Genomic DNA, 12,868 nt, shown 5'->3' with positions numbered 1-12,868 from the left:
GTAAACATGCACCAGGTCAGACGGGCAGCACCATGGGAGGGACGGGGCCCGGGGCCCGCGGGCCCCTCCAGCCCTGGTCAGGTGAAGTCAGGCTCGGACGGCCGCCCTGGAGGGGACGCCTTGCACGAAGGGCAGCATGAAGACAGCTGCTCACGCCTCGTGTGCACCCGCTGCTGTTCACTGTGAGACCCAGAAGGCGGCTCCTCCCCCAAACCTGGGAGGCCCGTGCTTTTTGTTTTTTTGGTCCACATGTTTATTCATGCAGCTTCACCTCCCACGCCGCACAACTGCTGTAAGGGGAAATCACGCATGTTTTGGAAAAGGTACAAAAATTAGTTGCCAGCAGGGTTTTTTCTGATTTAGTAAAGTTTGAGAATGCACCATCTTTTAAATTATCATGTCTGCCGTATCAAGTACAGGAAAGGAGGCTTCAGAGCCATCTTCAGAGTGAGGCCTGCATCTCTGGAAATGCCTCTCAGGCCGTGTGCCCGCCTGTCAGTGGACCACTCCCCAGACGGTCCTAACCTGTCCCCTCATCCCACAAACTTTCCACAAGGGACATGTCATCAGAAAGAAAAGGGCATTTATTGTTTTGCTTGTTTTTTACAAAATTATAACAAGCTCACTTAAACAGCCAACAGAATCTGAAACATTTAGAACTAATTCTCTCATGTACCATAAAAAGCGAAAAGTAACAGGAACAGAAATTCAAAGTGAGGCCTCATGGTACAAGCTGTTCTTTTTACTAAACACACTTTAAACTTTGACATGTCACGGTCTCATTTCTATCTCCAGAGTTGTTTTGAGTCTTTAAGGTCAAAATCTTGCAATCAAAATCCTCGAAGGCTTTCTTATGGAAATTGAGAAACTTATCCTGAAATTCACAAGGAAACGTAAAGGACCTAGCACAGCCAAAACTTTGAAGACGAAGACCCAGGTTGAAAGATGAGTACTTCTGGTTTCAAGACATAAAAACACAGTAATCAAGATGGTGAGGTTATGAACATAAAAACAGACCGACATGGACTTCCCTGGTGGCGCAGTGGTTAAGAATCTGCCTGCCAATTCAGGGGACACGGGTTCGATCCCTGGTCCAGGAAGATCCCACATGCTGCGGAGCAGCTAAGCCCGCGAGCCACAGCTACTGAGCCTGCGCTCTAGAGCCCGTGAGCCACAACTACTGAGCCCGTGTGCCACAACTACTGAATCCCACACGCCTAGAGCCTGTGCTCCACAACAAGAGAAGCCACTGCAATGAGAAGCCCGTGCACCGCAACGAAGAGTAGCCCCCACTCGCCACGACTAGAGAAAGCCTGCATGCAGCAACGAAGACCCAATACAGCCAAAAATAAATTAAAAAAATAAAAAATCAGACCGACAGACCAGTGGAACAGAGCAGAGTCCAGAAACAGACACAGGCCTGTGGACTCTGAATTTTGGCAAGTTGCAAAGACAATTCAGGGGAGAAAAGACGTCTCAGCAACGGTGCTGGAATCACTGGATGTGCAAAATGTGGGCTTGGATCCAACCCTGCTGATAAACGAAAATTAACCCCAGATGCCACATGATCTAAGGGTACGACCTAAATACACTCCACAAAAGAATGACTGATAAATTTCTTTTCATCAAAATGAAAACTTCTGCTCTTTGAAAGACATTAAGAGAATGAAACGACAAGGCACAGACTGAGATGTTTGCAAATTGTTTACGTAAGGACTTGTGTCCAGAGCACAGAGAGAACTCTCAAACTCAATATCAAGAACACAATCCAGTTTTTTTAGTGGCAAAAAAAATTTGAAAAGACACTTCACTGAAGACACACAGATGTCAAACAAGCCCATGAGACAGTGCTCCAGGTCATTGCTCATGAGAATGCGCATTGAAGCCACAAGATGTCCCCTCCCTGCCTGGAGCCTTGACCTAAGACTGCCCACGCCAGGTGTGGTGCAGACGTGGAGGAGCTTCAGGTCTCGTGCACGGCTGGGGAGGGCAGACAGCAGTGCAGCAGCGTTGGAAAACCGCTCGGCCATTTCTTAAAACAGTTAAGTGCCCGCCTTCCATGTGCTTAGCCGTGGCGCTCCTGGGCGCCCACCCGAGAGAAGTCTCGTCGGCGACAGCCCACGGCAGAACAGCCCAGACGCCCGTCGGCAGGTGGACAGACAGACTGTGGTCTGTCCGTGTGCTGGAACACGGCTCAGCAGTGAGCAGGGGCCGGCGCCCCCCACCACCTGATGGGCCTCAGAGCGGAGGAAGCCAGGCAGGGAGGGGCGTGTGCTGCGCAGCTGCACTCACAGAAAATCTAGACATTGCGGCTCCCCACAGCGACGGGGAACAACCGGGGCTGCCTGGGGGGAGGGCAGGGCGGGGCGCATCGCTGGGTGATAGGTGTGTGTTATCTTGATGGCCGTGGTGGTTCACAGTTGTATCCATTTGTCAAAACTTACAGGGTTGTGCCCTTCGAGCATGTAGTTTATTGTGTCACACCTCAGGATCGCTGTAAAAACTTAAAGTAAATTATGACACTTTGTGGCTTCATTTCTGTCTTCAGGGTTGGTTTGAGTTTTTTAAGACCTCAAAATAAAACCTGTAAGTGTGCCTTAAGTGAGGAACGTGTAGTAAGTGACTTTCCATACGAGTCGTTGAGATCTTGTTTGTGCATTTCGCGGGTTCCCATCCATCTTTATGACCCACAGGGAGCCGCCCGGGGCTGGGCTGCCGGGAGCTGGTCTTCCGAAACCTCTCCAAGATCCTTCCCGCCATCTGTCACGACATCACCGACTGGGTGGTGGGGACCAGGGTGAAGTCGGCGCAGCTGCTGGCGGTACTGCTGCTGCACGCGGAAGCCCACATCACGCAGCACCTGGAGCCCGTCCTGCGCACCCTGCTCCGCGCCTGCGCCGACGAGGAGACGGCCGTGGTCCGCAGTGTGAGTGGCATTCCGCTGTCCTTAGGGGCCTCACGCACCCTTCCTAGTTCTGCAGTCTGTGGGCTTGGACAGATAGCAGCAGGCATGCCGTCACCCCCGTGTGAAGGTGTAGGTGTTTCTGTGGCCCCCGGGCTCTCCCCGGCCGTCTGCATCCAGCCTGCGTGCCCATAAAAAATGGCGTTTAAAGGTTCTCTTTAAGCACGTGCAGGTGAGCGGCCCTGTGTCTGAAAGTAAACACATCCTCCACCCGCAGGCCACTGCAGTGGTCACTGCGTGGACAGACGTGCAGAGCCGCCCCCATGAGTCCAGCTCAGGCAGCTGGGCCCCAGAGAGGACGCGCTGACAGCCCTCCCCCCGCCAAACGGCACGAACTCCTTCCCCTGGCAGTTCTGAGCTCATGAGGGGACTCACCGATTTTCGTGGGCGTTTGAGCACATGTTAGGAAGAGACGGGCCTGCAGGGCTGTTTCTGGCAGGTGAAAGTGGGCACGGCAGACGCAGAGCAGCAAGGGGCTGGGAGGGGCGGCAGCCTCAGGCCTCCGTCTGCCCTCAGTGCGCGAGATCCGCAGAGCTGATCGGGACCTTCGTCAGCCCGGAGGTGTTTCTGAAGTTGATCTTGTCGTCGCTGAGGAAGTCTCCCTCCCCCTCCGGCCTCCTGGTCCTTGCCTCCGTCATCCGGGGCTGCCCGAGGGAGGCCCTCCGGCCGCACGTGAAGGTCATCGCCGTGGAGCTGGCCCACGCTCACATCTGCCAAGGGTCTGAAAATGTAAGCGTGCGCGGGAGAGGGTGGGGCTGGGGGGATCGTAGAGTCCACCCATCTCCACGGTGACTCGGTCCCCTGTGGGACCGTCCACACGTAGCAGTTGTCAGTCCCACAGGCCTCGCGGGGACATCTGACCGACGTGGTCGCTGGGGTGCGGCCCTGAGGTTCTCCTGTTTGGACGCACGTGCTTCCTGGCCTGTCCTTCTCCGTCCACCATGGTGGCCGTTTAAAGTAAAATGAAACAAAGTGCAAAGGCAGGTCCTCAGTCACGCTGGCCGCATTTTGAGCGCCCAGTAGCCCTGTGTGGCCAGTGGCTGCAGCACCGGACGGTGTAGGATAGAGCACGTCCATCGTTGAGGACAGTTCCGTTCTAAGGGTGGCACTGCTGTGGGTGGTCTCGGATGGAGACCCCCCCACGCCCCCCCCAGAGAACCTGGGAGTCCACACGCCCCGTCTGTTCGTCCATGTCGGACACGGTGTCTCCATGGTGAGCTTATTCTTACCCCCGTCACTTGGCTTCTAACGGGGCTTCCAAGAGGCAACCTGATTTGGCAACCGTTATTGGGAGCTGTGCTTGGTGGTTACAGATTTGTTTTGTCTTAAATTGAGCAGTAAATCCATTACTTCTGAAGCTGAAGCAATGTAGGTAGTTAGGCTTAGTCATTTGGAATAATTGACAATTGTTTGCTATTGAAGGAAAAATAATTACCTTGTTTTCACGTGGCTGTGATGGGCTTAAACCCTGAGTCTTTGCATTGGACAGTGACCCTCCCATCTCTCTGTAGAGCAACGAGGGTTTGCCTCGCCAGGCGTCTGACCCATGCACTGCAGGCCCCCTGGGCCATGGGAAGCTGGCCCCGCACAGCTGACACTTGACAGTGGCTGCCACGGCCACAGAGCTGGACCACAGGGGTGCCCAGCTACCGCTCAGCCACCGGGAGATGCACTTCCACACCTGCATCTGGCCTTGACTCTGACATACGTTCACAGTCGTGTGGGAACCATCTTAATAAGCCTGTAAGGCAGCTTCGGAAACACAGATGGGGGGGATGGAGCAGGGGTCTGGGAGGGGAGACGTTCGTGGGCTTTTTCACCTGCTCCTGGTGTTTTCAGCCGTATTTCAACTTTTCCCAAAACCCATTTTTAAGATAAACTATGATTATCTAAAAATGTGGAAAAAAGTTCCACATTTTACTCAACTGGTTCCAACGAGGATTTTCATTCCAGAAGCATTTCCGTTCTAGAAGGTGCAGCTTGAAAGTTTGTGTAGGTGTTTCAGTGCACGTGCTGCAAGCTGTGCAGCAAAGGAGACGTCTTTTCACACCTGAGTGTTGTTACAGGAAACCACGGTCCCTCGATCCGTCTAGTTCAGAGCGCGTGCTTGGTTCCTCTGCCTGCAGTCCTTCCGGGAAAGATTTACTCCGTCCTGCAAACAGAGGGGCCCCTCCTGACCGTTCCATCCGCACACGTGTCTCTAGACACGTGCCAGCCTTTGGCCAAGGGGCCAGCCGGTGTGAACCCCAGGCGTGCGAGCCACTCCCGTTCCCGCACGCCGGTGGCCAGGAGGCACGGCCTCCACACGGGGAGGGGTCACGCTAGCGTTTCCTGCAGTCATTCTCCAGGGGCTGTGAGGACAGGCCTCAGATGCTTCAAGACCAAACTAAATGTAAGGGCCCCGGGTTGGGCCAGCAGGGCCCCAGAGACGTTCTGCTCGTCTGCCTGGGCCTGGGCTCAGCTGACAGGACCTGAGCCTCTGCTTTGAAATTTGGTTGTTTATCGACAGGGGACTGAGATGCAGAAACGGTTGATAAAACAGAAGTAACTCGTTTCCTCCTGTTTACTCAGGAATCGGGTGTGGGGTCTGGGATGGGAGTGCCTGGCGCTTTCTCCGGTGAAGTTGTGGCATCTCCCTCTATGTCAGTTCCCTCTGTGTCTTCTTTTCTTTTTCCGTGTGTGTGTGTGTGTGTGTGTGTGTGTGTGTGTGTGTGTGTGTGTGTGTAGGTAGGTAGGTAGATGTTGAAAATCCTCTGGTTAAATATCGTGTAATCCGTGAACATTAAGGCCCCGTTTCCTCAGAGGTGGTGCCGTGTTCACAGCAGGAGGGCAGTGCTCGTGAAGGACACAGACCCTTGGTTAGTTCCAGCATCTGGAGGTGCCGTGAGATGGCTCAGCCAATGCTGAGAGCAACTCCCTGTTTATTTTATTTTTTTAATTTTTAAAATTTATTTATTGTTGGCTGAGTCACATCTTCATTGCTGTGCACAGGATTTCTCTTGTTGCAGCGAGCAGGGGCTACTCTTTGTTGCGGTGCGCGGGCTTCTCATTGCAGTGGCTTCTCGTTGCGGAGCACGGGTTCTAGGCGCGTGGGCTTCAGTAGTTGTGGTGCGTGGGCTGCAGTAGTTGTGGCGCATGGGCTTCAGTAGTTGTGGCATGCAGGCTCAGTAGTTGTGGCGCACAGGGTTAGTTGTTCCTCAGCATGTGGGATCTTCCCGGACCAGGGCTCGAACCCGTGTCCCCTGCATTGGCAGGCGGATTCTTAACCACTGAACCACCAGGGAAGTCCCAATCCCTGCTTATTTTAATTGAAAGAATGGTAGCTCCTTAAATATGTATTATAGGTCATTTAGAAATTAACCAAAATCATGCCCTCAAAAAAATCAATCAATCAGTCAATCCAGGTCTGAAAGAAATGGGGCTGTGGGAAAAGTAAGTATTTGAATAAAACACCAATTTTGGCTTCTCAGGGGAGTTAGGACCCCCAAGTGGCTGGGGACATGCCACAGTGAATTTTTTGTTTAAACTTCCATGATTTATATCACTTGTGAATGAGTCATAGGATTTTAGAGCTGATTCAGATTTTAGAACCAATCCATTGTCTAGCCAAATCTTCACCAAACTTTTGAGCTCACACCCCCATTAGTAAAAAAAAAAAAAAAAACCTTAAGCATTTTGCCCCGGTTCCCTCTGTCCTTTATGAAACATAGCAGAGCAGGCATGTGGGAGGGGTGTTCTAGGTGGTTCTTCCTCTGGGGCCCCCGCCCCGTGCCCACTTCTGGCCCCCATTTCACAGTGGATGAGGCTGGAGCCCGGGAGGTGAGAGATGGGCTCGACCCGACCGAGGTGTCACCTTGTCCCCCGTCGGTCTGGAAGCATCTTTGAATCACAGAATTTTATTTATTTTTCTTAACTTAGTATTACAGAAACACTCAGAAGTGCACAGAAGGGGAGGGGAGCAGTGTGCACCCCTCGTGCCTGCCGCCCGGTTCCAGCCGCGTCCTCCTCGGTCCAGCTTCTCTCTGCCTTCGGGGATGGGGTGGGAAGAGCTGGGGTGCTCAAAGCAAATCCAAGATCCCCTGTCCTTCCACTTGTCACTTCCACAGTGTGTGTCACTAACACACGCAAACTTTTTAAAAATGTAACTCAAATACCATCAAGCACTTAACAAAGTTGCCGTGAATTCCTCGATTCTCGGGGATTCAACAGGGATTCGGTTTCCCTGCTGTGCAGAGGGGCACCCTCTTTATGGCTGATGTGCCAGAATCCTGGCCCAGTCCGCTCGCGGCGTCGCCGTGGCTCCGTGGCCCTGGTCAGTGGGGCCTCGTGCGGGCCGCCGGGCGGGTGCAGGGGTGGCTGACGGTGCCCTGCTCTCTCCGCAGCGCCTGTACGGGGAGCGCCTGCTGCAGTGCGTGCGGGCCGTGGTGTCCGTGAGCCGGGAGGACTGCCGAGGGGCCGGCGTGCCGCTCGTGGAGGTGCTGGTGACCGTCCTGGCGCTGTGGGGACCCGCGGGCCTTGGTGCCAAGGTGAGGGGGCCCTCCTGCTTTGCCTCAGCCCCTGGACGGGAGGCTGCCATCTGTCAGTCTCTGCTGTCGAACTCCAAGCCTCGGGCTTGCCCAGCGAACTGGCTACCTAAGATGAAAGAGCCTGGAACACGCGGGGTGAGTCGTTCTCGAGGCGGCCTCAGGGGCACACGGGATTTTAAATTCCCTCCAACTGCCAGTTGGCTTCAGGATCTCAGAGGAAGGCCGGCTGCTTCATCTTGGAGAAACAGACAAGAAACGAGGCCGCCCTCGTCTCAAATCTGCGTTTCAGTGAGGTTAAGAATACACACGTGCACCGGAGGTCAAGAGAAAAAATAATATCATGATTTTCCTATTTAGTTGCAGCCCAGCTTTACACAGTTGTTTCCATTCCCCTGGCTCTGTATTTTTTTTTTTCAAATTCTTTTCTCCATTGAACTTCCTTGCTTCTTTATTTTTTTGGCCGTGCCACACGGCATGTGGGATCTTAGTTCACCAAACAGGGATCGAACCTGCATCCCCTGCATTGGAAACACGGTGTCTTAACCACTGTACCGCCAGGGAGGTGCCCCCCTCGCCGCCCCCCCCCCCGGGCTCTGTATTTAACTTAAAATCTTCTGACATCCAGCTCCCTGCGGCTGCGAGGACCATCCAGAGACCCGGCTGTCTGACCACTTCTCCCCAAGCTGAGAACTCGGCTTCTCCCCCTGGTTCTCTCCCCCTCTCCATCCACACTGTGTCCGGGAGGCCCCCCGCCTGCCCTCCCCTTCCCCGGCGCCTTCCTAAACCGTGTTTTCTTCCTCTCTTTAAAAACCCCCTTTCCGGAGAGCACGTGTCTGAGCAGGGAGGTCGTCACTATAGGGCTGTAAATACTAGAAAAGCCGAATCTGTCGTTACGGGTGAGTCTGCAGGCCAGACTCGGTCCCCGGGACAGCCGCACAGAGTGCTGGGGGCGTCCTGTTCCTGCAGCCCTAGGGGGAGGAGGGTCCGGTCCTCCGTCTCCTCTGAGCCCGCAGAGCAGCAGACACGCTGTCGCCGGCGGTCTGGCCAGGTGAAGAGCTCTGAGAGCGAGGACGTGGGCCCATCTTTGGCACCCGTGGTTTAAGTCTGTTCAGTGCAGTCCCTGCAACAGCCTACTCCCCCGTCTCCACAGGTGGAGCCTGGCTGGGGCCCCAGGGGGAGCCTCCCGCCCTGCGGGGACCGCCCCGCCCCGGGTGGTGCATCCTGGGGGTGGGGGGCTGCCTGCCCCGCCCCGGGTGGTGCATCCTGGGGGTGGGGGGCTGCCTGCCCCGCCCCGGGTGGTGCATCCTGGGGGTGGGGGGCTGCCTGCCCCGCCCCGGGTGGTGCATCCTGGGGGTGGGGGGCTGCCTGCCCCGCCCCGGGTGGTGCATCCTGGGGGTGGGGGGCTGCCTGCGCCGCCCCGGGTGGTGCATCCTGGGGGTGGGGGGCTGCCTGCCCTGCCCCGGGTGGTGCATCCTGGGGGTGGGGGGCTGCCTGCCCTGCCCCGGGTGGTGCATCCTGGGGGTGGGGGGCTGCCTGAACTGCCTGTAGACGCTCGTTTGTCCATTTCGTTATGTCTCATACAGACAGGAGGGGCGTCGTGGGAGCCCCGGGCCACATGGCGTGTGCCCGAGTGGCTTCCCTCCCTCAGGTGGTGAGGACGGGTCTCCAGTGGGGTCTGTGAGTCCCAAGATCGGATCGCCCCAGCCTGTGACTTGCTCCCGCAGGTTCAGGAGACGCTGGCCGAGCTGGCCGCGGTGGAGGGCATGGACGGCAGCCAGGACCTCTTCCGAGCGCACGTGGGCGCCCTCCTGGAGCGGCTGGCTGCCTCGCACCAGGACTGGACCAGCCACTCCAAGGAGCTCCTGCAGTTTGACGTGGTGCTCACTCACTCAGGTGAGCCACAGACGGGCGCCCCCGGGCTGGGTGCAGAGCGCTGGTCCCGGGGTGGCCCCAGCAGCCCCGGCACAGACGGGCACAGCTGCTCAGCACCACCCAGGAGGCGGCACGCCAGGCCTGGTTCTTCACAGTCACTCACGGTCACTCTCGACCTGCGGAGAACAGCTGTTTTAAGGAACAAAACCTTAATTGAAAAGATGCTGCGAACTTTCTAGTGAAGACTTGCTGTAACGTGGGTCTTTAAAGTCTGCCCAGGCACACATTTTTATGTTAAACCTTTTTTTTTTTTTTTTTAAGAAGAATTAGTTCAAGAGTGTGACATAGGACCAATGTACGTTTTAAATTTTGTTTATTTATTTATTTATTTATTTATTTATTTATTTGGCTGCGTCGGGTCTTAGTTGCGGCACGCGGAATCTTCCGTTGCAGCACGTGGGCTCTTCATTGCAGCACACAGGCTTCTCTAGTTGTGGCGCATGGGCTTCTCTCTAGTTGTGGCGCATGGGCTCAGTAGTTGCGGCGTATGGGCTGCAGAGCGCATGAGCTCAGTAGTTGTGGCGCGTGACCTTAGTTGCCCCGCAGCATGTTCATTCCTGGACCAGGGATCGAACCTGCGTCCCCTGCATGGGAGGGCAGATTCTTAACCACTGGGCAACCAGGGAAGTCCCTGTGTTAAACCTTAAAAGCGTGACTTTGCACGGCGTCCTGTGTGGCCCGTGCTCTTCCCCCAGGTGCTGCCTACCCTCTGCGCCCGCTTGGCCTCCTGCCCCGGGGATTAGGGTAGGACCGGCGGGGCAGCGGGACTCCGAGCTCGCGGTCTTGCGCGCCGTGCTCCTGGCCACAGTGCCCCCGGGCAGCAGCAGAGCTTCGGGCTGCAGTGGATCCTCCAGCCACGCTTGTTTGGCTTTGACCCTGGGCTTTGAGGTGATGCCTCTGAAAAGACTGAAGTCCTGACTGAGTACAGAAGTAGCAGACCGGGTGTAAACCAGAGGGCCTGAGGGTGACGGCTTCACTTTTGACATACGATGTCCCGGGTCAGCACAGGGCCTGGCGGGGAGGGCAACTGGTGACCCGATTCTTCTGAGCTGCGGCTCACGTCTAGACCCCGGAGACTGTGTTCTCCCCATCACGTGCAGGTCCAGGTCCTGAGCACCGTCACTGCGTCTGGGATCCTTCCAGGCTCGGGGACAGTGGCACCATTTGTTCATCTAGTAACAGGCATGGGAAAGAACGCTGGCTGCCAGGCTCAGGGTCACACATCAAGCAGCCTACATGGTCTGAATAATGGGTTTTGGTTGGCCTTTAAAAGATTGCTTGGGGACTTCCCTGGTGGCACAGTGGTTAAGAATCTGCCTACCAATGCAGGGGACACAGGTTCAAGCCCTGGTCTTGGAAGATCCCATGTGCCGCGGAGCAACTAAGCCTGTGCGCCACAGCTAGTGAGCCTGCGCTCTAGAGCCCGCGAGCCACAACTACTGAGCCCACGTGCCACAAATACTGAAGCCCACGCGCCTAGAGCCCGTGCTCCGCAGCAAGAGAAGCCACCACAATGAGAAGCACGTGCGCCGCAACAAAGACCCAACACAGCCAAAAATAAATAAATTTTAAAAATAAATTAAAAAAAAAAAGATTGCTTGACTTTAAATTTTTTTAAGAATTTGGTAAGATGTAGGAAAAAGAAGAAAGTTTACATACTGAACAATTAGAGCCATGGGGGGGTAGGGTCAAAGGGAGAGGCGGAACCTGGCGTCCTGTGCTGAGAGCATCCTTCCCGGAGCTGAGGGTGCACATCCGCTGGCCGTGCCCAGCACGCGCCTCCTCTCGCAGCCAGAGCGGCTGCGGGGCTCCCGTCCTCCCATCCTCCTGCCACGTAGGAATGAGGCCCCTGTCTGTGCTCTAGGTCCTGCCCTCGGAGAAGCCTTGCCCCAGCTGGTCCCCATCCTCAGGAGCTGCCTCCAGCCAGCCCGCGACCCACCCATGCGCCTGAAGCTCTTCTCCACCCTGACGGGGCTGCTGCTGGGAGCCAGGGAGACGGTGGACTCGCAGGGGTAGGTCTGCTGCCCCCCACGCGGTCCCCCCATGCTGCCCCCCACCGCGGTCCCCCCATGCTGCCCCCCACGCAGTCCCCCCATGCTGCCCCCCACCGCGGTCCCCCCGTGCTGCCCCCCACGCGGTCCCCCCATGCTGCCCCCCAACGCAGTTTCCCCACCACCCCACGCGGTCCCCCCATGCTGCCCCCCACGCTGTGCTGCAGCTGAGTGGTCCCCACGTGCCCCCACACTGAGGTCTCAGGAGGGACCTGGGGTGACCCCGAGCTCTGGGTCCTGCTGTCGTGCGGCTCCCCACACAGCCAGCACCCCAGGGAAACGGCGTAGTCCGGGCAGCAAGTGCACCGCACAGAGAGACACTAAATCAGTCGCGTTCTTGTGGTCGTTAGAATTCCGCTGAATGAAAAAGTTTTAGGGAACGTTAACTACTACTGGTTTATACATTAGCTGTTCTCAGCTTTAAAAGGCTTCTGGTACCTTTCAGGCCTCACAGAGAATTGACTGAATGACCGTTAAGGTTAGAACTTAGGAAACTCCTGTCCTCCGGAGGGACTTGAGGCAGCATGAACACCCGGGCCTCCAGCTCGGGGCCCCGAAGGGAAGGAGGCGGGCGGCCCAGGCTGGACGTGAGGCCCGGAGCAGAGCCATCTGCAGGCCCCGCCCTCCCCCTTTGCAAAGCGACACAGCGTCCCCCGCAGGACGGGCTTTGGGGCGTCAGGCAGTGAGATGCTGTTTGCTGTTTGGGGACCCGTCCCCTGAGAGGGAGCAAATCTTTGTTGTCGGCCTGTGCTGGACTTTCCTGGGGAAATAACGGGTCATTATTCAGACTTCACTTCTCTGGATGTTACTCTGATCTCTGCTCTTGGGCCTCTAGCCAGCCCATTGTATTGCAGGAAATTTTATTTCCTGCTTGTCTGCAAAGACTTCAAGGGTTAGAAGAGACTATAAAAAGGTTACTGAGTCGGGTCTGGCAGCTGCCCCGTGAGTAGAGAGCCGGCGGATCAGTCACTACCCCTCGGGGCCCCTGCTCCGCTGCGTCCCCCTGAGGACAGTCAGCCCCCAGGAAAGAAGCCCCCACTCTTGAACTGAGTTCCCTCAAGAAGCTGCCCTTGAAGTCTTCTTGTGGAAAGAAACCGCTATCAGGAGAAGGAAGTTGTTCAATTTACAATTACCTAGTGCAAGGATTAACTGTTTTCACAGGCAGGAAAGATTTTGGAAAGCAACACCTGCTTGGTTTTGAACCTCAGGGTTACGAAGTGGCGGAGTCTGAGATAGCAAAGGACCGCGGCCCCTCCTCACCCCACCCCACCCCCGAAAGCGCCTCTGGCACCGGCACGCCCGGGTGGTGCAGGGCTCCCAGCCAGAGGACGGCGGGGGCAGGGGCACCCTGGCTGGAGTGCGACCCCCAGTGAAGGAGGCCTGCTCCCCTCTCTGGG

At 56.2% G+C, this 12,868-nt stretch overlaps 1 protein-coding gene across 1 annotated transcript in view; it reads left to right on the top strand.

The window, feature by feature from the left end:
- The window catches only part of DNAAF5 (dynein axonemal assembly factor 5), a 35,565-nt gene that overhangs the window by 9,920 nt on the left and 12,777 nt on the right, over positions 1–12,868 (top strand). The window contains exons 5-9 of the mRNA XM_061209241.1: positions 2,694–2,926; positions 3,479–3,691; positions 7,345–7,488; positions 9,213–9,381; positions 11,285–11,432. Coding sequence (XP_061065224.1) covers positions 2,694–2,926; positions 3,479–3,691; positions 7,345–7,488; positions 9,213–9,381; positions 11,285–11,432 — 907 coding nt within the window. The remainder of the gene's footprint in view (positions 1–2,693; positions 2,927–3,478; positions 3,692–7,344; positions 7,489–9,212; positions 9,382–11,284; positions 11,433–12,868) is intronic.

This window comes from Eubalaena glacialis, chromosome 13 (assembly GCF_028564815.1).
Source record: "Eubalaena glacialis isolate mEubGla1 chromosome 13, mEubGla1.1.hap2.+ XY, whole genome shotgun sequence".
Classification (NCBI taxonomy): domain Eukaryota; kingdom Metazoa; phylum Chordata; class Mammalia; order Artiodactyla; family Balaenidae; genus Eubalaena; species Eubalaena glacialis.
Note: the sequence above shows the minus strand (reverse complement) of the source record. Positions and strands in the feature narration are given on the sequence as shown.